This window comes from Anser brachyrhynchus (assembly GCF_964034855.1).
Source record: "Anser brachyrhynchus genome assembly, chromosome: 13".
NCBI classification, from domain to species: domain Eukaryota; kingdom Metazoa; phylum Chordata; class Aves; order Anseriformes; family Anatidae; genus Anser; species Anser brachyrhynchus.
In genome coordinates, this window is record NC_137708.1 from 16,264,757 (window position 1) to 16,291,425 (window position 26,669).

Sequence of the window (26,669 nt, forward strand, 5' to 3'; positions counted from 1 at the left end):
GTGGGCACTGGGATGCTCGGGGTGAGGGCCAGCAGCTGTCCTGGCCCTAGAGAGCTCGTGGGGCTTCCCACTGCCCTGGCTCAGCTCTCATGGTCAGCTGCTGTCCCCCGGTGTCTCCGTGCCGGTCCTGCAGCTCATGTGTTGCCTGAGCATGGCCTCTCATCAGATCCACCTGCTTCATGGGCTCTGCATCCCTTACAAGGCTTTCGCAGGTGGCTTTAATCTTTCTGCACCCCATCACTGCTCTCTTCTGTCCTTCCCAAAGTCCCTGGATGCTTTCCTTGCTCTTCTGCTCCCCAGGCTTTTCCCAAAGTGGTTCCAGGGCTGGCTGCATGTTCCCCACCAGAACCTTCCCTCTGGGGCTCAGACCGCCCGGTGTTCTTGGACAACCCCACTGGTCCATAAAGCCACCAACACTACCGTGGCACCAAGACCGCAGCATTTCTGTGCACTACTACTGTTGTAAGGAGCCCACTGCTCTGGGGATGCTCAGCATGAAGCTGGGTGATGCCCCCTGCCAGGCACTCTGCAATCCAAGGAAATGTGTGGATGTGGATGTTTCCTCCCTGGCTCCATTCCCTGTGTGATATCTGCATGGCCAAGGGGGCAGGGAGTGGGACAAGGGGCTGTCCTGGTGGAGGTGGGACGGGGTGGGAGATATATGACATGGTGGAGCTGGGAAGTGGTGGGAGATAGGGTGTGGGTGCGCAGGTGGAAAGAGAAAACACCTGGAAAAGGAGGACTTCTCCCAAAGTTGTCTGATTGGCAGAGACCTCTTCTCCCGCAGGGACAAGACACCCCTGCAGGGAGCAGGGGATGGGGACCCCTATGGCTGGGAAACCCCGAGGCGTCCCCATCGCTGGGCTCTGGGGCTGGCTGGGGCTCGGCAGCCGGCGGTGGCCGGGGCTCTGCCAGCTTGCTCCCGGCAGCGCTGTTTGCCTGCCGTTATTTAAGCATTCATCTTGTTCAAGCACCACTTCAGGGCAGGCTGCCGGCTGCCCCAGCGCTGCAGGGCTGGCCATATCTTGCCAAAAAGCAACAAGAGCCTTCCTCCACCCCTCCCTCACTTTCCCCAGGGCCTCTATTACCCCAAATAAACACTCACTTTGGGTAATAGTTAACTTTAATGGCTCGGTCCTGGCTTCAGCTACATGATAGGGCTCCACGGGGAGACTTGAGGGGTTTATAGTCCTCGGGACGGAGGAGATAAGGGAGGCTGGAAGGGAAGCGCTCGTGGCTGCTGTCACGGCGTCGTTCCCACTGGTGGAGGAGCAGCCACGGGCCTCTCTCCAACTCTGTCTCCAAAATTTAGCCCTCCTTGGTTGCTCCCCTTCCAGCCCTTGCATTTTACAGGAGATGGGAGGGTGCTGAGGCCTCCACAGGGCTGACCCACTGTCCCCAGGCTGTGTGAGCACCAGTCCAGCCCTGGGGCCCGGCAGGGAGCAGGCAGGCTTCTCCGTGCCCACCGGTAGCCGCTTCTCTGCCGTCCTTGGCTGAGCTGCAGAGATACCTGACCAACCCGCCCGGCAGCTCTGTCTCCCTTAATTGTGTTTTCCCGAGTCAATGGATAACTTTACAGCCCCGGACAAGAAAACATCAAACAGCATAACCTTGGGGAGACAGCTATCGGCGGCGGGGCAGACGGGCCGCATTAGTCACCGGGGGACCGATAAAGTTCAACACCAATCCCACCCTGAAAGTCACTGCCATGGCCACCGGCAAACCTCGGCCCTGCGGCCTGGGACACCTCTGTGGGCGTCCGTCTTCTCCAGATCTCCTCCACATGGCCCATCTCCACCGAGCCCACCCCACCACCCGTCTCATTGTCTCCCATCACTTCCCAGAGTTGCTTCCAAGGCAAGGACAAGAAACCCTGGGCACCCATGGGTGCTCCCCAGGGCGTGGAGGCCCAGCGCAGCAGGCTGGGCCCCCTCCTCCAGGATCCCACCTCAGGTTTTTGTCTCCCCCCCGCCTCCTCCTTCCCTCCCTGTCCTTGACCAGCCGCGATCTTGGCATTCCTGCGGCTTTACAGCCCCATAACCGTGCAGGGACAGGCAGCGGGATCGAGGCAGGGTTTTACAGCCCCGTTGCTTCATCACAGGAGCACAAACAAGGCCAGGACGGCACCGGCAGTGGGGGGAGGCTGCAGCAGTGAAAGTCATGGGGGAACTAAGGGGTCCGCAGGCCAGGAGAGGGGCTTTTGGCAGGATGAGGCCCTTGTGCACTGCCCTTCTGTCTTGAAGGCCCCTTGGGAAGAGCTTGACTTGAGCTGTGGGCCAGAGTCCTGTCTGGAGAAAGAGGATGTTGGTTTTTTTTTAATCACTGCTTTCTCCTCTGTGTTTTGAGGACCCTGCCCAGGGTCTTGCACCTCTCCCTTGGTGCTGCCCAACACAAAACTCCCCACGCTGTGTCCTCCCAGGACATCCCAGCCTGCCTTCGAGATGTCCCCACCAGCCCTGAGACAGCGGCTGGCCCTCACTCACATGGCAGCAGGGCCACCAGTGGCAGGGTGGAGCAAAGCATCACCACCCCTAGGAAAACTGAGGCTGGGGAGAAGGAAAAGGCAAAGATGGGGAACCAGAGGCATGCAGCCCCTTTCCTCTGTGCTCCAGCGGGGACAGCCCCGCTGCCCTTGTCTGCCTGCTGTCCTCCGCGTGCTCCAGCCAGCCCTGTCCCTCAAAACTGAGGATGGAGGAAATCAGTCTTGGCAAGGGGGATAGAGATCAGTGAGCAGAGACAGACGGCCACAAGTGGGCTCAGAAGGCTGTGGCCCATGGTTGTGGGGCGTTCCCATCCCATGGAGCAGCACCACCACAGATGAGGAGAGAAGGGGCCATGCAGCCCCGTCCACGCTGTGATGCCCTCTGTGGGTTCCTCACTGCAGCTCTGCTGAGGAAAGCCACTCTGGTTTCACATGCAATAAAAAAGCCACTCTCTGGACTTTCATGACATCACGGCAGATCTTTCCTCTTCTTCTTGATCTCACCAGGGACAGCTTGGCTTCGCAGCCAGAGCCAAAGTCCGGGGCGCAATGGTGCGCCAAAGGGCAAGCTGCAGTGCATTGCAGGAGGAGCTGGATGGGGCGCAGGGTGCTCGGGCAGGTGACGCCTCTCACCACGGGAGCTGGGAAGGTGTTCAGAAAGAGGAACAGCATCCTGGCTCCGTCCACACCAGCCAGCGTGAGAACATACATCAAAAGAAGTTCCCGCAAACACTTGCAGAGCAGGAGATGGCTTCACAGGTGTGTGGCTGGACGTCCCGCTCTCCCTTGTCTTAATCAGGTCATCCTGTGGGCAATAGCAACGTCTGGAAACAGCCAAGGGAGGAGGAGAACTTGGAGAGAAAAACAGTACAACACCTGGGGGTTGTCTAAAAGCCATAGGAGAAAGGTGTCAGACAGCTCCTCAGCACCACAACACACTTCCAGCTGAGGGAACTTCGCTGCTGGGAGGAAGAGGAGGTTTTCCATGGAAAATATAACTATAATGCAAGGCCTATGGAAAGCAATAAGAAATTGTCGCTTTTAACATGGAATAAGGCTCATGACCACACAAGAGTAGCCAGGAGGCAACCATGGAAAGTGGTCACAAAAGTGCTGGAGAAAGCACATGTGGTCCGGCCAAGAACAGTTTATAAAGAGCTGTTTAGTCCAGCCTGTATATGTGTGTATATATATATTATATATATATTATACATATATGTATGTATACAGGCTGATAATCTATATATATATGCACCTACAAATACATATTTTTAATAGTTGTAGGTTTCTGTAAGTGCAGGTGCGTGCATGCAAAAGGCGTGAGCTCAACAGCCCCGGCTGAAGCGCAGCTGTCTGTTTGCATATGTATAAACGTGTGTATATACACACAGAAGGACACAGAAGGGGATTTTGACCGCCACCTCCCCAGCTCAGCACTTCCTTGTCCTGCCTCCTGTCCTTCCTTGTCTTGTCTCCCTCCTCTGGAGGAGGAGGATGCTTGTGCTCCACTCCTGCTTGGCCCAGGGATGCTTCTTCTCCCCTTCCAGGACAAAGAGTGGGAGCGTGCGGTCAGGCTGGGGTGCCCTCCACGAGCCAAGCATTCAGAGAGAAAAAAAAGTGCCCCCTGCCCTCCTCCTTCTCTGCACGGCACTGCAATGTCGGCTGGAGGAAGCGCTCAGCATTCCTCCAAATTGTCAGCTTCAGCCACGTAATGGCACTCACTGCGTTGCCTGGTGCTGTGGGTTAATGCCACACACTGATCCTGCCCCGCTCGGTTACCTTCTTGCCTAACCCAGCCTAACAAAAAGCTTTTCTCCTTTTATTAAGCCCATAAAATCAACACATGCATGCACGGGCAGCAGCAGGCAAAGGTAACAAGAGCATTTGCAACGGGAGGGAAGAGAGAAGAGAGACAACGTCGCCATGTGATAAAATTTTATTACAAAATATTAGATAGATTAAAAGTTGTAGGGGAGTTTCGGAGTTGGGGGGCTGTGTAACAAACAAAAAACATCACCGGAAAAATAAACCTTCTACCCAAGTTTTCCAGGTCCCAAACATTTTTTCTCGCTGTGCTCATCTCGGGCAGTGAACGATCAAGTCCAGCCCGCACAGCCCCGCCAAGCGATGCAGTGCTTTCCTATTTACAGCCTTTTTCTGCTATGATACAAGCGCCTCCCGGCTGCCAAAAGCCAGGTTTGTTCTGCACAAAGCATGGAAACGTCACAGGAGAAGACCCCCGGGGTCACAAACCTTCCACAGTGCCGCCTGCGTGCCCTCCCTCCATACCCCTCCCACCTGCCCCAGCTTCTGGGGCTCACGGGCAGCACCAAATGCACGGTTGGAGGCAGAAATAGGGGAATAAAAGCCGAGGCATTGCTGTGGAGTCTTTTTTTGTTGTTAAGTGTTGTCTTTGCGCTAGTAAAACATTTGCATGGCAGCATTTTGCATGCAGACCAGAGGTGCAGAGCTGTGCAGGGGTGGGGTTTTAGTTAAGACACTTCTTCCCCTGCCATCCCCCCATCAAAATAATCTCAAATACAACAAATATATATATATGTATATCTATGTGAGGATGAGCAGGTGCATTTTTTTCTGTAGTTAAAAAATAAAAAATAAAAGGACAGGATCATCAGGAAAATTATTCCAAATTCCCCTAAGACTTAAAGCTGCCTGTTGCTTGGTTTGGGTTTTGCTCTTTGCCAGCAAATGGGTTTTGTGCCCCAAGAACTGGAAGTGGCGGTGGCTGCAGGTTTCTCTCCCCAAAATAAAAGGGGAGGCAATGAAACCCCTCTGGGAGGGCACATGAGGTGACTGGGTCGACCCCATGCCCTGCCGTTGGGATCACCCTGCTGGGAGGTTCAGCCTCGCCTGGAGGCTGGCGGTCACAGCGCGCAGCAGGGGGACGAGGACAGGACTGGACGGGTGCCGGCAGCGGGGTGGGTGCTGGCAGGTCCCAGCACAGCGGTGTTGGGTTCCCACCAGCCCCACCGAGCCTGCAGACACCGGCAGCGGCTGGCTGGGGCATCTCCTGCACTACCCTGGATTCCTTTGTGGTGAGCTCAACCCACCTGAGAAAGGAGAAACACGGCCGTGTTTGCGCCGGAGGGGGGTTTCCATAGGCAAGGACTTCCCCCTCCGCCCTGACCCTGCTCTGTGGGTCTCCAAATAGAAGCTAGAGGGGAAAACAGTGCTCCTCCCAGACCCCAGTGCAGGCAGAGACCCCACAGCCTACAAGGTGGAGAGGGGACGAGCCCGTTCCCAGCCTCAGCACCGAGGTCTGGGAAGCCTTCTCCACTCACTGACATGGCAAGTCACCCGCCAATTCAGTGCGTTGGGGTGCGCTTCACTCCTCCATCCCTACCTGCTGGGTACCACGGGACGGGAGGAGGATGAAGCTGTGTTCACACAAAGACCTCACCACTGCCAGTCCTGGCCACATCATCCCAAAAGCTGCAACCTCTTCCTCCTGGCACGGCAGACCGGCTGCGTGCGCCGCAGGTGGGACCAGCTTCATTCATCGAAAGCAAAGGGCCACCAGGAACCCGGCCGCGGATTTTGGCTAACCTGCAGCTGGGGCCCTTTCCTTCACATTTCCACTGCCTGAAGATGCTGCAGTTTGGTTCCTGGCAAGGAGGCACATCCATCCACACGTCCCTTCAATTTGTTCACGGAAGAACAAAAGACGAGCTGGGGGGGGGGGTGGAAATCAATATTCTGTTGAACACACCGGGCCCATTTATTTGTTCCTGATTTATTTATTACCTCCATGGCTGCTGGTTAAACTGGCATTGCCTGGTCCTTGTTCTGCCCATGCTTCACCCCTGGTAGGCTTTGAAGAGGAGCTGATGTGCCCCATGCATCACAGCACCCAAGGAAGAGGAGGACGGTGCCTTGCAGAGCCCGGGGCAGGGAGCCGGTGAGGTAGGTAACACGACCACAGTCTGAACAGCAGGATTTATTGGAATTTGTTTCAAAGACTCTTGGTTTTTTTTTTTCCTCTTCCCTTTCTGTCTGAACTTGGTGAAACGGTGACAGCTCGCAATCGGCGTGATTGGCAACAACTGGGTCTTCGTGTGCGTGGTCAAGGCAGGGGCAGAACCTGCCTGCTGGAGAAAAGGCACGGCATGTTCCGGGAAGCCAGGGCTTACGGGTGGGTTTTCTGCTCCAAGACCCACCCTGGTCCTCCCAGAGTCCCCTGGAGTCACATTTCATGTTGGAAATGGAAATGCTAAGGACACAACCAGAAAACCTGGCCAAGCAGGGCAGACACTCACCACCCCAAGCGAGCTGGTAGCCAGCAAACCATGGGTGGGCTCGATGGGACAGAGCTTTTGTCACCCGCTTCTGCACCGTCCCTTGCTTGAAGGCACGTCAGGTCAGTACTTCATACTTTCTTCCATGCCCCCAGAGACACTGGGGTTGTCAACCCAAGCAGCCCTGGGCCCCTGCACGTCACCAGTGCCGTCCACAGCCATGACATGGGGCAGTCCAAGAGGGTGTCACCAATGGTGGCACCTCCCAGGCCCACCAGCCCATCCCAGCCCTCCTCGGGCTCCCCAGAGGCACTACCCAAGAGGGGTAAAATGTCCCCACGAGCTCGAGACGCGAAGGACAGCTGCTCCCAAATGACAAATAAATAGCAGGTTTGCTGGAAGAAAGCCCTTTGCCATCCAAGGCCCATCGCCCCAGTGCTGCAGGGAGCCTCATTGCAAGATCAGTCTAATTATCATTCTTTTTAATGAGATTTCTTTTAAAACCAGGAACAGCGGGGACGGGGCTTGCCCGCTGCCGTGCCGGTTGATCACAGCGTGGGGTTGTTCCTATGTACAAGTGGAGGAGAGGTCCCCTCGGAGAAGAGTCCCCAGCTGCTCTCGGAGACATGGTGATGGAGGTGGCCCCTAGTTCTGGTGCCGCTTCATGTGGAGGGCCAGGTGGTCGGAGCGGGAGAAGCACCGGCCGCAGGCCATGCACTTGAAGGGTTTGGCGCCCGTGTGCTTGCGGTAGTGCCGGGTCAGCTCGTCAGAGCGGGCGAAGCGCCAGTCGCAGCCTTCCCAGGTGCACTTGTAGGGCTTCTCGCCTGTGGGGAAGAGACACAGGTCACCGGGCACCCATGGGGGACACCACAGCCACCCACCCACCCTGCGCCCATCCCCTGCCCCATGCTGGTGCTCTGCACTACCAAGGGGCACTGCCACAGGAGGCCCTCTTTGAGGGCATTTTGGCATAAAAATCTCCCAGAGCTCTTTTTTTTTTTTTTTTTTCAGCCTAAAAAGCCCCAGATGGCTCTTTTCGCCGTTGATATGGGATCAGGGTGCATCAAGAGGAAAAAGGGGCTCCCGGGAGCCTCGCATCTCCCCGCAGCCGCCTCCCTGCCCTGTGGCAGCTGGCTGCAGGCAGGACATTGTGTTTGCACGACATCACCATGATCGGGCTGATGTCATGCCTCCTCCCCGCACACCTATTCCCCAGCCGAACGAAATCAATGGAATTGTGCAACCCCTCCGCCAGCTGGGAACCGGGCTGGAGAAGCCCATGCCCGCCTGCAGCTCCCAGCCGCCGCGCTGAACCCTGGCTGCAGCCCTCTCCCTGCCTGGGTGTGGTGCTCTCAAATATTAGCCCTCGCTCTTAACAGCCTGAACAAGCAGGCAGAGTTCAGGGAATGTGCTGACTTTCCCGACCTCAAATATTTACCGTTTCATCGGCCAATTGCTGAGCGCACCATCGCGGCATGAAGGCACGTACGCACGCAGCATGCATGCACCGGCATGTGCGCGGTGCTCCGGCACGCTCACGGCTGAGCGGCCGTTCCTGCCCCCGCCCCGCCGCCAGACAGGCTGCGGATTTGGCCGGGAAACAGAAAACACACGGCCAGGGCAAGAGCAGCGGCATCCGGCACGCACCAGAGGAAACACTGCAGGGTCGGAAGTGCAGCCGCGGACCTGGAGGAGATGGGGCACCGAGACCGCATCCTGCTCCCCAAAATGCTGTGTGCCGTGGGGCAAAAAGCACTGCGGTTTTATGTCAGGGGGGTAACTGCAGTGCTTGCAGTTGTATCTAATGGCAGGCTGGGGGGCCAGGGGGCTGCCGGCAATTGTGCCGGCGTGCTAAAGCGAAGGTGGGATTTGCTCTGTGCAGCCACATTGTCCCAGCCAGGTGACCCGGCTGGGTCAGCCCCACCAAGGCCCTTTAGCTTCAAACAATAACAGGTTGAGCTCCAGGACGGAGGGAAAATGCTTTCCATTGTCCCGCGAGCTGGCTCCATCTCCCAGGACAGCACGGCAGGGCAAGCTCAAACAAAGGGCCCAGGCTGGCATTCCCAGCCCCGGGGGGCGGGGAGCCGCCGGGTTATATATTTAATCTCACAATGGCACCCAGGAAATGAATGGTGTCTCCAGGAGATGAATACAGCCCAGCCCACAGCAACGGGCAAACCGCAAGCAGAGACCTGGCCGATGCCAAGCTTGGGTCCCGTGGGCGCCCTGAACCTCTCCTGGCCGGGAGCCCGGTGGGCAGCAAGAGGTGGGATGGGTGCCAGCTGCGTTTGAGGTCTCGCAGTCAAAAACAGAACAGGAGACCCCAAAAACGGAACACAGCCCCGCCGAGCTCACCAGTGCCACCCCTGGGGTTGTGCAGATGGGAACCCAAAGCTCTGGATTCCCATCTTTTGGCCCCACCAGCAGCAGCAGCAGCTGTCCTGGCTGCTCAGGTCCCCCCCCTCTTGTAGCAGGTGAGCTGCAAGAAGGCAACCACGCTCGCGTTTCCAGCCGCGTTACTGGGAAACAGGGACAAACAACTGCACTTTATTGGGTTCAAAAAGCGCCTAAGTTTGCACGGATACAGCTTTACAGCATGGCTTGCAGGGACGGCATGTGTCTCCTACGGACCGTGTCCCCAAGCCATGCTCTGAGCGGAAGGGAAAAAGAGAAATTTTAGCTGCCCCGAGCGCTGATCGCCATTGTGACAAAGGCTTATCGCCACCGGCTCTCGGCGCCAGGACAATGTCCTTCCTGCGCCTTGCTGCCACCCCTTCCGTGTCGTTCCCTGCCCAGTGAAATATTGTGCCTCGTGCACAAAGCAAACCTCCTGGCTGGCTCGTTGGAAGGGCTGATAAGGGGGACACGGAATGGAGCCAAGCACGAGAGCCGATTCCCAGCCTCAGGATGGGTTTTGTTCGTTGTTCATAAAAAAGAAAAGTGAACTCTGGGCCAGCTTAATTGCTTTCAGTAAAGATCAGCCCTCCTATAAAAGAGATTTATGAGGGCACTGATGGTTCTCGGACTACCTGGGGATCTGATAAAGTTTCAGGTATAATAAATGCCTTAATGAGGAGACCTGTGCTTGAATGCACAAGTGAGCTGGGTCTACTCCGGGCCAGCTGGCTGCGGTGGGAGCGCTGGGGCAACAGCCCTCTCCTCCCCACGGCAACCTCGCCCCGCAGCCGCTCTCTGCCTGCGTTCAGCAGCTGCCCACAGGACAGATGAGCTCACCATGAGCCCAGAAAGTCCAGCCGGGGAGCCACGGGGACACTGGACACCTCCTCAGAGGCTGTAGATGTGCACCACATGACAATTTTTCTGCCAGCTAGGTGGGATTGGACCTGGGAGGATTTGGGAGACCTGGAAGGAAGATCCTTCAGACTGCAGGTGGCAGAAGCTTGGGGACAGCTCCTCCTCCTGGCCCATTGGGAGAGCCCCCTGGGGATCTCCGAAATCCTAGACCACCCCTCCAGAAGGCAGGCAAACCGTGTGGAGTTGCCAGAGGCTGTGCGCCTGCCCTGAGAGCCACCCAGCGTGGGGCTGGCAGGGTTTGCTGGCGACTTGGTGCTCTTACCTGTGTGAGTCCTTTGGTGCGCCTTCAGGTGGGAGCTCTTGGTATAAACCTTTGTGCAACCTGCGAAAAGAGCAAAGACACAGCTTCTCTGTGAAAAAGGGGCCCTCGCTGCAACAAACCTACAACTTGGGTGTTTGAGGTCAGGGACAGAGCGGGCCTGAAAAGCACACTGGGTAAATAGGATGCAAATAAGCCCGGCCACCCCTGTTCTGTTTCAGCAGTATCTAAAGAGCATTTGTTCTCCAAGACAGACAGACAGATGTTATTCTCCAAGACAGATGAGGGGAGAGATGGACCCCGGCTGGTGGGAAATGTTTCAGATCAGCAGCAACAAATTTTAATCAGGGAAAGGCTCTCAGCAGAAACACTGTGATTTTAGCAAAAGTTTCGACAACAGGCACTGCCAAATGACTGGCTGTCAGTTCAGGTCTAGAGAAACTCCTCGTGCTGCCTTTATGGCCCTGCTTCATTTGGTTTTGACATGTATATTAAAATATGAATTTGAATTGTTATGACCTTTGTAAGCAACCCGGCCATATTTTTGTTGTTGTTGTTTCCACACTGTCTAACGAAGCCTCTTGCTACCTCCCCACCCACTTGCAAAGTACTGTTTATTTTCCCAGCGCTGGCACTGCTTACCAGCGCAACCCCAAGTGTGCAGATGCTGTTTGCCATCCCGAGGAGCCCACAGGTGACAGACCAGCAGCGTCCCTCACTGCTGGACTTCGCAGACACTAAGAGCAGTCCCCTTCCCAAGGGAGATGGCCCCAGACCTGAAAATGGCTAAACTCTTAGCACAGCTGTATTCCTCAGAGGGTTTTAGTGAAGCCCCCCAGCAATGCACTGAATACCTCCTTCCACCAGCTTAATCAGCTTTGGGTCCAGCCTCCCAGATGTCAGCAGAGCTCTCAGCAGCCTACATCCCTTGCGATGGCGGCTCACTAAGACTCGGTGGCATTGCAGTGCCCATCTTTGGGCTCCTGGCGGGAGCTGAGTTATGTCCCACTGGTGGAGGTGGGCAAAAAGGAGCTGGCGCAAGCCCACGCTGCACCTGACCCTGCAGCCAGAGCTGCTCTGTCACGGCTTCCCAGCAGGACACAAGCGCAACTGCTGGCCGGGTCCCCCAGCTCCCGATCAGCGGGGATGCATGAAAGCCACCACCTCCTCCCAGTGGCCGTGCTCCCAACCATGAAAACCAACACGACTGATCAATGCTCCCAGTTCTGGCAGTCCCCTTTACTGGGATGGGCTGTCCCAGGTTCCTCACGGCCCGCAGCCCCACTGGCCAAGCAGGAGGGCAAACAGCCAGCCCGTGCAGAGGAAACCCCACCTGGACGTGACTCTCCTTCCTCTGTCCCTTCTCAGCTCACAGCCTCTAAGAAAAGCTAAGGCCAACTGGCAACATGCTAAACACTCACGGGAGGGAATATCTTTTTCTTTCCTTTTTGTTGTTTTCTTTTGCCATGGCGCAGTCCGTGGATGTCCCTGACACAGGACTTGCTGACAACAGGGGCTTCAGAAGGTTAAAGCCAACTTCTGCCTTTCCAGTCCTCCCTGTTTGCACCTTTGGCTGGATGGAAACAGGGCTAAAACACGCCCAGGAGTACACAGGAGTAAAGCAGGCTAGTGTCTTGATCTGAGCATGCACAAGACCAAGGCCTCCTGAGCATGGCGAAGAAGTCAGAAGAGCACCTAGAGCCACGGAGAAGGCAGAGCAGGGCATGGCTGAGTTTCATTTCCCTGTGAGCATGCAGAGAAGTGCCGGGGCCACTGCTTGGAGGCCCGGAGCAGGGCTCTGCAAACAGGTCTCCCCGCTCAGCCTGCTGCCAGTGAGAACTCAGCTTCCTCCTGCCGCTTCCTCGCTCAGAGCACACCGGTACGAGCTGCTTTCCCTGCCACCAGCCCTGCCTGCCTTCACCTCCAGCTGGACCTCTGTGGGAAGGCTTAGGATCAGCCCTCTACAACAGCCACCCGCAGAAGGTAGAAAATTCAGCACAAGCTGTTAACCACAAAAACGTGGGTGCAGCTTCCTGCTCAAAGCCCCTAACCCGCAGGTCTCCACGCCATCTGGATGTGGTCCCTGAAGGCACTGAAGGGCATGACCCTCTTCTCTTTGGCAAAAAAAAAAAAAAAAAAAGAGAACTGGGGCTCCATGGAGAGACCAAGAAGGCTGCTTGTGGAAATCAGTAGATGGTTTGCCAACCCTCATGGGAAAGAATAGACTGACTTGCAGTATGGTTTCACCCATGGAGAGCACGTGGCTGAGCACACCAGCCCACTGAGGCAGCAGGTTTTTGGGAGCAGCATCCCCATGTTTTGCTGGCACTCCCTGCCTCTCAGAGCCACTGCCAGAGCGGGAAGAGAAAAAGGAAGGGTAGAAAAAAGGCAGGGCCAGCCCCTTCTATTCCCTTGGAGGGGGTGACCTCGTTTTCCCAGGGCTCTCCTCCCAGTGCCATGCTGCCCTGCCTCGCAGTCAGAGGGGTGCCTGATCCGCAGCCCTCCCTGTGCCAAGGAGGGACCCCAACACCAAGCCAGCGCTGTGAGCATACCTGGGTAATCGCAGTGGTGAATCCTCCTTTTCTCCAGCTCAGGGTTGTTGCGTCTGTTGTATTTGGGGGGCTGCATGACAATGTGCCCTTGAGAGAGGGTCCCAAGGCTGTTGGGGACTGGGGGGACCTGGGATGACTGGACCAGCTTCAGTCCAAAAGTGGCTTCATAGGATGGTGGGGGAGAGATGGTGTTGATGAGCTCTGGTTGATTTTCTGGGCTGCCGGGCTGCGAGTTGGGGGGCGAAGGGGGCAGGTTCACCCCCGGCACGGGGTAGAACTGCCCTGAGATGTTGAAGTTTCCCTGTCCTTGGGAGACATGTGGGTACTGCTTAACTGGCCCTCCTGGCTGGACAGGTCTGTGGAGCACACTGGACATGGCGTTACCTGTGGACATGGTGACACCGCTGAGACTGTTGATGGCTGTGGTGCTGTTGGACGAGGGTGTCAGCGGGGTAAGGTCAGCGGTGCCACTGCCAAGAGGCATCTGGTAAAGCTGGGCTTGCTGCGGGCTGCTGGACAGCGGCATCTCAGAGGGCATCTCCTGCTTGATGAAGATGTTGTTGACTGCCACGGACTGGGGCATGCTGAAGACGCTGGTGAAGTCAGGCAGGGTCTGCGTGGAGCCCGCAGTGGAGGAGCAGGGCTGGGCGAAGCTGGTGCCGGGCTCCGTCTTGATCTGCGGGAACGGGGTCATGGGCTTGGGGGGCCGGTAAAGTCCAGTGCGCAAGTGCGTGGTGTCGGGCAGGATCACGTTGATGTTCACGCTGTACGGCGTGGAACTGGGCTTCTCGGCTGAGAAGAACTCATCCACCACTGAGGCGCTCTCCCGGCGGTATTTCTTGTCTGGCATCATGGGGATGGGAGGCACCTGGCTGGAGAGGTACTTATCCATTTCGGATCGTCCCTGCGGAGGGAAATACAGAGAAGAGAAGTTGTGAAGGGCAGTTTGACATGGTGGTGATAGGAGCTGAACATTCAACAAGAGCTTTAGCTAGAGAGGAACCAGGAGAGAAGCAAGAACAGCCCATGAGTCAGGCACTTGCGATCGGGCTTGAGTGCCTGACTCAGTCGCAGGCTCCCTGGGGTGAGTCACCCTGTCCTCTGTCCCACCGCCCTCTGACCTACCTGCAGTGCTACCAAAGGCCGAGCCAGGATGCAGTTAAGGGAGAAGTTCAGCCTGATAACGAAAACCCAGGCTTTCGCACAGTGCTTCGGCCACACTAACAAGGGCATCTAGCACTGGGCAGGGGATGAAATCAGGAGCTCTGCTCCCGTCAGCGTCACATTTGGACGCACTGGGAGCAGCCCACCTTAGACATGCTGGCTCTGGCCTGCTTTAAACCCAGCGCGTACTGCATTTTACTCTAGGACTAAGATGGACAATATTGAGAAAATTAATTGAGACAATTAATTGAGAGTAATTTGGGCTACAGCCCTAGAAACATAAGCGATGCTGGCACTGACTCCACGGACTGTGAGCCTAAAACTGAAACTGCCAGGCATGCCCTCGCTGCCTCATCTTGGTAAAGTGATTCAGCCCTCACCCAACCTTTGGCTGAGCTCTGCAGGTCTGGTTCTCCAGGCTAACAGGACCTCCAGCTCAGACAGTCACCGCTTGTCAGGGTTCATGCCTGATGCGGCATCCGACTGGATCCAGGCCCGATAATTCAGCAACCTGATGGAGCAATCCGCTAGGAAACTCATCCCCTGGCATTTGATGACTCAAGTTCTGCTCTTTGTGGTTAAAGACACCAGCGCTAATGCTCCTCTATAAAGCTACAGCCTTTAATTATGTGGTTATCCCTGTGTCGAGCTCATTGCAAAGCTCTCGTAGGCTCATTCATATGTAGAGGAGCTGGCAAAACCGCCAGTCTTCCCTGGCAGAGCCTCCAGCATGCTTCGGGAGCGCAGGCTGCTTCACCCCACGCCCAGCACACTTGAGCCGAGGGCTGTGCTGCTCTGAACTATGCCACCGGGCCAAAGTCATCCCTGCTGCAAGTTCATTGCTTTTATCAAAGCTGGACAGGATCCAAGTTACTTTCCTTGCCCTTTCCAGCGAAACGCATCACCTGTGCTTCCAGTGAATTCAAAGAGCCTTTGCACCTCTGCAAGCCACACTGGCACTGCATGGGTAAGCTGGCTGCCATCCAAAGACGGGCACATGCCACCAGTGCTCCCTAATCCTCACAGGCGGAAAAGCAGCCCAGGTCTCCTGCAACACCCAAATCTCCTGCAACGTCCACTCCTGCTGCGGTGAGGGCAACCAGGCTCAGCAGCAGCGGGAGAGGAAAGCCAGAGACCCTGCTCATCACCAAAAAACTGGCTTCCTCTCTGCTCCCCCCTGCAGCACCCAGCTGGGAGACCCGGGCCACAGGCTGGGAGCAGGATGCTGGGTGCCGTGGCGCTGAGCCGTGCGCCCACCCTGGCACCTCACCATACCCCTGGGGTGGGACCGGAGGCTCCGGATGCCGCGCATACCTGAGCGATGAAACGGCCCCACTTGCCGGGGGAGCGGGGCAGGGGGGAAGGCGCTGGATGCCTTTTACTTCTGAGCTTCCCTTATCTCTGGCATTTGAGTTTCTCACCTTTAGTTCCCAGGAAGGTCTCCCCCCCACACTCCAGCGGGTCTTTATGCAGCGGGTGGCCAAGCAGGTTATTCAGGGGAGAAAAAGGGCTCTAAGTTTAGATCCCAACCTGCACCCAGAGCCCCAGAGCCCATCCATCTGTCCACCTCCTGCACTGCTTGCCCCTGCCCGCTGTCTCCCAGCCCTCTCTCCTCGCCCCTACCTGCAGATCAAAGTCTCCTTCCTGCCACTCCATGGAGCCTGAGAAATCCACTTCTGATCCTGAGCAGCCCCAGGGTCCTGGGGAAAGGGGGGTGCTAAGGGGCAGCTGGCCAGGAAAGCAAAGTGAAGGGCTTTGATGGGACAGAGCAGGGTGCCAGGACCGTCCTCGGCTGCAGAACCACTGTGGGGACCCTGCAGGCGAAGGCCCCACCCTGCTGGAATCCAGACGGTCACTATGGTGCTGGTGATGCTCCAGCTCCCACACCGCCCCAGGGATGTCCTCAGAAGAGCCGCTCGGTTTGTTTGTGGCCCAGAAACACCCAGCAACCCTAGGCAGTTCTTTGCTTGCTGGGCGCTGAGCAAATACCCAACACCAAGTCGTTCGCCCAAGCACCTCCCACCCAACGCTTCACCCAAAAACAACCCTTCAGTCCGCAGCTGGCACAATAGCTGGGCTGACTACGTGCTGGGCTGCCTTCCTGACGTGCCTGGGTGGGATCCAACTCACGCGTCCCAAACACAGGTGTCTCTATCTGGCTGTCGCTTACGGCTCCTTTCACAGCGGGTGGCGATACAGTTCACACGGGCATGCAAGCCGTGGAGGAGATACCTTCACGTGGAGGAGATATCCACACGTGGAGGAGATACCCACATAGGTGCCCAGGTGGCTAGCACAGATAGAGACACCATGAGCATGAGGAACGCACCCCTGCCAGTGGGAGTGCGTCCACACCACCACGTCCTCACCACCACGTCCTGGGGGGGGCTGCTGGATGAGATGGGATGGGGGGGGGGGCGTCTCTTACAGGTACCTCTCATGAACAGGGGCAGAAACAAGTGGAGGGAGGAAGGAGAAAAGTTCTTCACCTCGAGAATGAGCGGCATCCGCTGTTCCATCCTCATGGGGTGCAGCTGTGGAACAGACAGTGCTGGGTTAGTGGGAAGGTCCCCCTGAAGCCAGGCCACCTCCCGCAACCCACAAGTATCTTCTACCCCCACCGGCCCCTCCTGGTACCCCCAGGACATGGGTTTTAGGGGATGCTGGAGGAACAGCCAGGTGTGCAGGGAGACTGAGTAGAAGCCCACACCCCAAGCTGTCCTCTCCAGCACCCCATTCCCATTGGGGTTTCATCAGCGATTCTCCTTGGAGGTTAGCCAGGGCTGGGGAGCCATCCGGAGCGGCCAGCGCTGGGAGAACCTCCATTTTGAGGTGGGAACGGAGCCATGACATCACCCTCCCTCTGTTTACCAACAGGGACTTTTTTTGGCTTTCTTTCCTGCTCAACACCACGGGCAGGGGGAGGAGGGGCAGAGCAGCAAAGATGAGCAGGCCGGGGGCCCAGCTCACACAGCCAGCCTCTGTTTTCACCTCTTAATCCCTGCCGAGGGGCGGAGAGGGCCATGCTGCCACCACTCGGAGAGGACGGCCCTGAGGACTGCGGGCAGCAGCTCGGCCTGGCTGCAAGGGGGGCGAACACGGGGCTTCATGACAGGATGATCTGAGGGACACGGAGCCTTCCAGGGGAGGCTCTGGGGCATGGCACAAGCCAGGTGAAGCTCTCAGCCTGGCACCACTGCCACGATCCTACAGACTGATCTTCTAAAGCTTCATTGCACCCCAGGATCATTCTCACACTGGTCGGTCAGAGCAGCAAGGGGTGGAAACCAGCCCAGGCTTCCCTCTTTCCCACAGCAAACCAGCAAAACCAACCCAATAGACTTAGCTTTCCCATTTCTGGGGTGTATGTATTCTTGGATTTGCATCTAAATGGAGGATGTTCCTTGAAGGGAGATGATAAACGTGGCCTTGAGAAGACAGGTGTTGAAAGGGCTAAGGGCACGGGAGCTGCTGGCCCCATGTGCTGAGGGGAACCATGAGATGGTTCAGTCTGAAGCCCGGGTCGGAGCTGTAAGGGCTGCAGGTATTTGTGTCCCGTCACCCCCATCATCTGCAAGGAACAGCTTCAGAAACACCTGCGTGGTTCAGCCACATTCCCTCACAGGTAATGCTTGAGCCTGCAGGTGGTGGCCCAGCTGCTGCAGCCACCCCATCTTGGGGTCAGCCGAGCCAGGAAACCACCACACACACCCTGCAGAAACACAGCAGCAGAAGCACAAAGGAAGCATCCAAGGGCAAAGCAGGCCAAGCCGGGAGGAAATCCTGCAGACGCCGAGCTTCTGCGCTCCTCGGCCAGCCTGGAGCAGGTCCTGGTGGCAAGCTGCGGCCCTGCCCAGGGCGGCCCTTGAGAGGGCAGCTGAGGACACTAGGGTGGCTCACATGAGGCAGGAGTGACCAGGAATGCTCAGCCTGTCCCTGCCTCCCCATCTGCCAGGCACAGGCAGGGAATTAACCATTTTCTTGCCTTTTTGAGGAGGACTGAACCAATCACATAGCCTCAGCGCCCAGGTCTTCTCATTACTGCCAGAGCCCCCCCCGCTGCAGCTCCACAGAGGAAGACTCCGAGGCCTTGCAGCTGACGGACCAGCAGCTCTTTGGCGGGTTCAGTGGCCCAGTTTCCCCTATAGGCATTAATTAGCAGTGCTATCACCGCAATCCCTGCAGACGAGGATGAGACGGGCATGCCCCAGGCTCCACCAACTGCATTGACAGCGGTGCCAGGAACCGTAAAGGAGTCGTGGGTCACTGGCTGGGGCAAAAAGTGAGCCAAGGGGAAACACAGCCAAAGCAGACATCAACAAAACCTCCATGCTTTAGAGGCATCTCCTCCAAACTGGGATTTTTGTTTTGACCAGCAAGGGAAAGCCAGTAAGAATACCTTACAGTGCAATAAAAGACTTGAATTCCTGTATTTTCCCCTCAAGGTCACAGTATCTATTTCTGCCTGCATAGCAGGGTCTTCTCAACCTGTCAGAGGGAAAAGGGAAAAAAAAATTCCCAAGCTGGCAAAGGAAAGGATTCTCCACTGTTTTTCTCTCCCCCGAGTAGATGCTCCCGTGGCCAGCAGGCTCTGACACGAGTCCTGCTCTGCCAGCCTCCAGCTTCCAAACACCCCGCAGGAGCCTCCTGCCTTGGAGGCCTTCATCACCCCTCATCCAGATCTCACAAAGGCTGAGGAGCTATCAGGGCATCGATCAACACACACGGAGTCCCAGACAAACATCTTTCTGCAGGACACACAAAAACGGGTGCTTGAGCCAACCGGGCCATTTCAGCAGCGACTGACCACGAGCATCGCTAGAGGAGCGCGAGGCACAGCCGGCTGCCAAGGCAGGAGGCAGGCCGTGTCATTCCCATGATTAAACGCTTTCTAATCTGAAGTTGATAAATAACAAACCGCCATAGAAACATCAAATGTTGTCACCACGGGGGAACAGGGAGAGAAATCAATGTTTGCTAAACAGGCGACGAGCTCGTGAAGTTGGCAGAGGGAGCAGCGGGGGGGGGGGGGGGGGAGGGAGAAGGAGTTTCTTCATTTCTTGGCAGCCTCCAGCCCTCCTGGCCCCAGACCCCTGCTGCTCTGCCAAGCGGGGGCACTGAGCCCCAAGCCCCCTCCCCAGTGCGGGGGGGACCTCCCGGAGCACAGGCACGCGTGGGACAAGGGCTGCGGTGTCCGGGCCGTGGGATTACGCAGCACAGGCTCTTTCTCCTGCCTGCACCTGCATGAAACTCCAGCCTCCAAGGGAATCAGCAAACAATGGGGAGGATAATCATCAATCAAAAGCCAGGCAAGTACCTGGCAGTACCCCTTTAAAGGGACACGTTATAAATAGACTGTATTTATATACAGATTTGGTTCAATATCAGCATTTATTGTCTCCCTAGTTAAATATTGACTTGAGTAAATATTTGTTTCTCTGATCATTTGGTTTTGATATTGACCTCGATCGACGTTATTTTCTGTTTGTTCCTCATGTCTTCTGGAACTCTCTGCAAAACGGGATTAGGAAAGAAAGCCCCGGGACTCTTCCTTTCAAGCACACAGGGCCAAATGTCTGGCTGCTGTGAACAGCCGAGCACAACTGCAGGCAGCACGGTGAGCCCTGGGCTTAGGTAGGTGGGTGCCACAGGTGGGCTCCTCTGCCTGCTCCATCTCCAAGAGGTGAGGAGTGACTCCGACAAGCTAGTGCTGCTCCTGATGCATTAGGTGCAACGGGGCAAGAGTCATCTTCACTAGCTTGGGCCACCTGGAAAGCAAACATCTAAGCTGAAGTCTCTGTGCAAGCTCTCTCTGGAGCCCATGGAGAAGGCTGCCAGAGGTGCCCTACCCCACCAGCTTCCCATCTCGAGGTTTTCATGTCTTCCCACTTGCAGGAGCACCCCCTAGAGCAGGACGAGTCACAGAGATACACCCTTTCTCCAGGTTCCCTCCAGGAGCTCATGGATGGTGCAGGAGCTGAGCCACACTGCTCTAGAGGGTTATTCCCGAGCTCTTTTCCGCTGCTGTGGTTGAACTACCCGAGTTAATTATCACTTCTTCTAATCAAGGGATTTCCTTGAGCCCAAGAGTCACCACTGAGGCAGATTTGGGCAGCTGGCCTCTGGCTGAGCCAGTGCTTCCAGCAGGTTTCCCGACTGTTTACTATTCCTTTCCTCCGACAGCTGATAACAACCCACTGAAAGGCCATCTACCTCGGGTGTTTGTCACAGAAACCATGCCACTACAGCCAGCAATCCCAAAGGCCAGAGAAAGCAGGACAAGCACCCCATCCATCTTCAAGGTCAAGTGCCCAGAAGAGGAGCAACCAGGTTCCAGTGGGGCTTTAAGAGAGCTAGCAGAAATAATGGACTGAAAAATAACCAGGACAGACCTTGAAGGCACGGAGCTTGGAGGAAGCTCTGGCCCAGCTGCATCATCTCCAGGCCCTGCTGAACACCACGACCATCGGGCCCACCTGCCCTGGGCTGGGCTGGGCGGTCCCATGTCAGTATTAGAGTATCTCCACGCTGGTTTCTCCTTTCCCGGACCTACCAAGCACAACCTCAGGACAGAATGAATGCCTGGACGGAGCCCAAAGGCCACAAGTGGGAAACGGGGACAGCCCTCTCCTCGTCCCTGTTCTGCCCTGGCAGGAGGACAGCTCTCTGGAAGTGTGCCTGCATGGGAGGGGAGGACACCCCCATAAGGCAGTCATGTCTTTGTACACAGCTTTCTATTTCCAAAATGCTGTTGCTCAGTAGAGGCTGGGGCCAAGCCCGTCAAAGCCAAGTGGAGGTTCTCCATCAACTGAGGTGGGCACCCACAGCTGGAGGCAGGAGGCTGCGCTGGGTGGCCTGTGGTATGGATGCATTTTCTGGAAAGACTAAATGATCCAGTGCTACTTCAACGCCTGGGAGATCAGAAGGCTTGGAGCTATTTCAGTCTCAGCTAAAATGTGCAGGAGCTCAGATGCTCCCCAGGTTTACGTATGCACATAAGCAAAAATTGAATTTGGATAGGCGTGCTTTCCAGTGGCCATCCCCTGTTGCAGCCTCCACACCAGCACTCCCTCCCCTCTGAATCTGACAAGATGGAGGATTTCAAATGTCACTGCTCCCCAGGATGACCCAGACAAATTTATCCACTGATTTCTAGCAATTGCATGGCCACAGGGCACTGGGCTTTTCCTTGAGCTCTCCCATGGTTCCCGAACCAAGTGTAACATGGAAGAGGCTGTTAGAGCTCGCAGGGAGCTTCCCCCAGCTGGACTATGGGTGGGATTCATTCCACCTCACTCAAACCATCCGAAAGCTCACACTCATCACCCAGCCTCTTCCAATCAGAAGGAAAGGTGCACATTCCCAGGCAGGGTCTGACAAAGGCAGAGTGAGTCATCTGCTGCTTGCTGGGACTTGTGAAGTCCTCCTGGCAGTCAGTACACGATAAGACGGGCCAAAAAGCCTGTTTTTCCCAGTACAATGAGCAAGGCAGACCCAATACCCCATGCACGTCTGGGAGAAGCAAGGTCAGGTTTCATGCACGGACAAAAATCCCACCGTCCCGGCAGCCCTCAACTTCCTCGCCAAACCAGTTAGCGAAACAAAACAAAACAAACCCTAAGGCGTGTGAAAACATTGCGTTCGAGTGAGTAGGTCTTTGGGCCAATTTCTTTCTTCTGGGCCCGCACGGCACCCGGCATGGTACAGGGCCAAGTAAATACTGCCAGACTCACTCCGTGGACTGAGAGGACACGTACTGCTGCCCCTTCCAGCGAGTACCCTGCCCTATAGATTTCCTAGCATCTGTGCTTCCGGGAGGGTCCTTCCTCTACTCCACAAGAAGCAAGCCTCAAAGATCGTCCTCCAGACCCATTCCCTTGGACAAAACCTCTCCTTCCACATCCTCTCTGTAGAGGAACGAATAGCCAGTTGCTCTAATTAAGGGACACTGATTAGGGAGAGTCCCAAAAGAACCTCCAAAACACCAAACACTGGAAGCTGCTCCCAACAGAGTTCTGTTCTACAGTGCCAACTGTTTCAACACTTGGAAAGGAGCAATGCCCAAAGTTTTCCTTTTGGTTTAACAAACTTGGGTCATTCCCACCTGTCAGAGAACACCACCAAACCTCGCATCCCTTGCGAGGGTCTCCAGCAGAAAACATTCAACCACTGCTGGCTGCCGCTCCCTATGCTAGCAAAGTGGAAGAGGATGATGTTGTACGGGTAAGGTTGATGCGATGGGCTGGGCTGGCAGGTGAGCAGGTATCCACATCTCCCTGCCCGCTCCGGGATGGTTCACACGTGTGGAACAGTTGCTTTGGATGTGGCAGAGGTGATAACAGATGGATAACACTCTTCCTTCCTGCACGGGATAAGTACCTGCACTTCTGGAAGCTGAAGGACCTGACCTGACTTTACTGGGACTGATTTCTCGCCGTTTTTTTCTTCTCCTTGTATTGGAAATGCCACAAGGAGCAAGGTCATTAAATACGCTTTCACACTGGCAAATCCTGTCCTTGGTGGAAACTTGAAGGTCCCCCATCACATTAAAAAAAAAAATAAAAATAATTTTCAAAGAATTCTCCAAGCATTTCTGAGCATAATGAAAGATTCTTTGTTTGAGTTTCAATCTGAGCCTGGAAGGGGCTGAACCTCTTTGATGTGGGAAACAGCCCATGGGTTTTTTTTTTTGAGAGAGTTTTCATGCTAGCTCAAGTTCTGAGAACATCTGAATTGTAAACAGCGGTTATCCAATCCCCAAACACCAGCGGTACCCTGTGACTCATGTAATTCACCAATGGAGCCCAAGAAAAGCAAATATTCTAATCAAGGGGCTCAGCTAACAAGACGGTGGTAAGTGCGATTATTTGCAGTGGATGGGTTAGATAAAGGAGCTCACTGGACCAGGGAATGGGAACAAAGTAGCGTAGGTAGCTGACCAAACAGGTTCGAGAAGGAAAACTTCACGGTGGATGATGCACCGGCCAAAAATGAACTGCCCTAGACCTTCGTGAGTAATTCCAGCCGACGTGTGCTTCCCACAGCCCATTCAGGAAGAGCGATAAAGGGAAATCCGTTGCGTTTATTACAGAGCCGGAGTCCCCCGCTCGCTTCCTCCCTCGCATACCTGCCCTTCCAGCGGCCAGAGACGAGCAAACACGCTCCCCTCGCTGGCCCACAACCTCTCCATGTGGGGCAACCGGGAACGAACAGGAAAGGGGGCAGCACACCTGCGGCCCCCCACTCACCGCGTCCCCTCCTGCGGCCACCCTGCAGAACAATCGCCCTTTGTACCACGTGGACAAAGCCATTGTGCTCCTGCGGGCTCAAAGTTCGGCCCAGACGCCCCGTCCCGCGCCTCACCTGCCCGCCCGCTCAGCCGCGGGACGTCTGTGGGGTTGGGGGATTATGCAAAACTAAAAACCGCTGCCGCCGGCTCAGACCCCACACAAATTTCCCTATCTTTGGCTCCCTGGTTTTGTCCGAAGTGCCCCGCTTTGGGCCTGCTCCCTCAGTGGGGTCTGGCCTGGTCCGAGCCCACCGCGCCGGCAGGTCCGAGCAGGGGCACAGGGACAGGCCCTACTCCAGCTGCAGTCCCCTGCGGCCCCACAGACACCTGCCCGGCTGAGACCCAATCGGACTTGCAAATCTGCAGGCTGGTCCTGGCAGCACCAGGCTCCAGCTGATCCCAGAGCAAGGGACCCAGCCCCGGTGGGATCCAGCCCCCAGCCAGAGACCGGGCCTCAGCTCCCACTCTCCGCTCGTGCTGGGAGGGATCAAGTGATCCCACTCCTCCTTGCCCAGCCTGTAACTCAACATCCCTCTACTGCCGATTCTTTTTCTGCCAGCACCCTTGGAAAGGGGATTTTACACCCCGTGACCTCACGCTGCCCAAAGGCACGCGTTACTGTCCCCACTGGGACCCACCTGGGCCCACAGCCCACCCCAGATCCGCCGAGCACCGGTGACAACGGGGTGGCCCTGGGGACGCGGCAGCAGGACACCTCACCCGCCCGGAGGTCGAGGCCAGCCCGGAGGGACACCGTCACCCCCCTGACAGCAACCGCCCCCCCAGAGGTGCTGCAGGGGGAACATCTCTTTCTCCCCTGCAGTGCCTCCCTGGACGCGCCTTGGGTTCGGTTTCGTTTAATTTTCTTCTCCGTCTTCCTTCTGGCATCGGCCTCTCGGGATTTAAAGGGGAAAATGCTATTTTTGGTCAATCTGGCTCAAATCGGAAAGGAAAAAAACTCTTTTCTCTACCAAACTCTTTCTTCTCCTTGTTTCTTTTCTTTTTTTTTTTTTTTTCTTTGTAAATTTGGGGCAGAGCCACTGGAAAGGCAGAGAAAAGGAAAAAAAAAAAAACAGGCACAAACCCCACAAAGGCCCTACATCCACCCAAATTAATAAAATTTTCAACAGCACATAGCCATCAAACCCTCACAGCCTTGATCGAGCAGCGATTTGTGCAGCTCCGAGGAGCGAGATAAGGAGGTGAGCCTGCACCGGAGACCAGGGGGACCACAGCCGGGTGGGCTCGAGGGGGCACTGGGCACCTCCACCCCACCTCGGGGGTCTCCCCTCCCCGGGACACAGCGATCCCCCCAGCCCGGCCAGACACAGGTGGAGGGCAGGGGGGGGACAGGAGGTGTCCCCATGGGGTGGCCACGGGGCCAGGAGCCGCCCTCCTGCCACCTCGCGGGGCCCCGGTCACAGCGGTGCAGGGGAAGTGGGGCTGAGCACCAGCCACAGCCCCGCTCGCCCCGTTTCTCCTGGGGGGAGAAAGCGGCTGAGGCAGCAATGTCCCGGCTGACAGTCACCAAGAAGAGCGGCCTCGTGGTGGGCACCCAAAATCTGGGGTTTTATCCCCAGCCGGTGCAGGGGGAGGCCACGGGCCGAGGAATCTCAAAGCTGAAATCTCGTGCGGTGGAAATATAAATAATAATCAGAAAAAAAAGGAAACGTTCCCCCTTTTCTGCCATGCGTGGGAGCAATCCTGGTGCCCGTGGGGTCCCCAGTGAGTGGCATGGGGACCCTGGTGCCCCCTCCCCGGCTGCCTCCCCTGCTCCGAAGCTCCGAAACGGCGGCGCCGGGAAGGGAAGGAGAAAAATATGAAACCAAGCGCGCCCTGGAGCAAGAGCCGCGGAGGGGAAAGGACGAGCAGACAAAAAGTGCCGAAAAGTGGGTGAAAAAGCAGAATTCAACCAAAGGCAGGCAACTATCATCGTGAAAAAATAAGAATAATAATAAATAGTGAAGGAGAATTCAACCCAAAGGCACGCAGTGATCGGCCTTGAGCTGGAGGCTCCAGCACCTGAGCGGGCGAAAGCTCCGCCGGCCTCCGCCTTACCTGCGCCAGGTCGGGCGGGTTGTCCAGGGCCCGGGCGGGCGGCTTGATGTCCTCGAAGACGGAGGCGTCCTCGCCGGGCTCCCCCGACATGGTGACGGGCTTGAGCGGGGTGAACGCCGAGGCGTCCTCGGGGAGCGGGGCGCGCAGCACCAGCCCGCTGCTCATCCCTCCGCGCACCCGCTGCGGGGGGACGGAGCTGGGGGGGGAGAGGAGGGGAAAGGTAGGAAGGGGGGGCGGGGGGGAATATATAAAAGGGGGAAAAAATGAAGGGGAAATTTATATAAGGGGGAAATATGAAGGGGAAATATATATAAGGGGGTTAAATTTAAGGGGAATCTATACAAGGGGGGACAATTTGAAGGGGAAATGTATAAAAGGGGGAAATATGAAGGGAAAATATATGAAAGAGGGAAAAATCGAAAGGAAAATATATAAAAGAGGAAAATTTTGAAGGGAAAATCTATTAAATGGGGGAAAAACCGAAGGGAAAAATCTATAAAAGGGGAAAGAATTGAAGGGAAAATCTATAAAAGGGGGAAAAATTGAAGGGGAAATCTATAAAAGGCGGAACATTTGAAAGTAAAACCTATAAAAGGGGGAAAATTTGAAGGTAAAGCTATAAAATGTGGGGAAAATCGAAGGGGAAATATGTAAAAAGGGGATAAAATTTGAAGGGAAAATCTATAAAAGGGGGGAAATCAAAGGAAAAACATATAAAGGGGGGAAAAAGGAAGGAAAAATAGTATAAAAGGGAAAACAATAAAAATAAAAGGGAAAACAATAAAAAATATAAAAGGGAAAAAAACATAAAAGGGAAAAAATATAAAAGGGAAAAAAATATAAAAGTTTTTGTGAAAGGGGGAAATAATGCCAAAGCAAAAAAAAAACGAGGGGGGGGTAAAAGTTGAGAAAAGGAAGGGGAGGGGAAGGAGGAGGAGGACGCGGCGCGGCCCCGGGGCGGCTGCGGAGCCAGGTGCCGGCAGGGGACGGCTTTACCTGGGCGGCGGACGAGGAGGAGGAGGAGAAGAAGGAGGAGGAGGAGGAAGAGGAGGAGGACCAGGACCGCCGGCCCCGCCGGGACACGGGCGGATAAAAGCGGCCCCGGGGCCCGGCCCGGCCCGGCCCGCAGCGGGGAGCCCCGGGGATGGGGGCAGCGAGGGGACGGGGCCGCCACGCCGGGGGGGGGAGCCTGGGGTTTGGGGGAAACTGGGGGAAAATTAGGGGAAAAAGTTTGGAAGGGCAGGTGTGAGGGCGCTGGGCTTTCCTGCTCGGCTCTAATGGACACGCGAGGCAA

At 56.0% G+C, this 26,669-nt stretch overlaps 1 protein-coding gene across 2 annotated transcripts; it reads right to left on the reverse strand.

Annotated features, from left to right (window-relative positions):
* Window positions 1–4,403: 4,403 nt before the first annotated feature.
* Window positions 4,404–26,500, reverse strand: LOC308177121 (Krueppel-like factor 5). Of its 2 annotated transcripts, XM_080553872.1 has the most exons (6): window positions 26,372–26,500; window positions 25,376–25,571; window positions 16,518–16,562; window positions 12,865–13,768; window positions 10,316–10,375; window positions 4,404–7,562 (listed from the first exon to the last, which is right to left on the reverse strand). In XM_080553872.1, the coding sequence occupies exons 2-6, from the start codon at window positions 25,538–25,540 to the stop codon at window positions 7,384–7,386; spliced, it is 1,353 nt and encodes a 450-aa protein (XP_080409998.1). In that variant the 5' UTR covers window positions 25,541–25,571; window positions 26,372–26,500; the 3' UTR covers window positions 4,404–7,383. The 2 variants fall into 2 exon arrangements, with proteins under 2 accessions (XP_080409998.1, XP_080409999.1); XM_080553873.1 differs by lacking the exon at window positions 16,518–16,562.
* Window positions 26,501–26,669: the final 169 nt, after the last annotated feature.

Coding starts and splice junctions, on each gene's coding strand:
- LOC308177121 (XM_080553872.1), bottom strand. CDS start 25,540: ATGAGCAGCGGGCTGGTGCTGCGCGCCCCGCTCCCCGAGGACGCCTCG. Junction 10,376..12,864: donor TCACCACTGCGATTACCCAG/GTATGCTCACAG, acceptor CTCTTTTCGCAG/GTTGCACAAAGGTTTATACC. Junction 7,563..10,315: donor GCACCAAAGGACTCACACAG/GTAAGAGCACCA, acceptor TCTTCCCCACAG/GCGAGAAGCCCTACAAGTGC.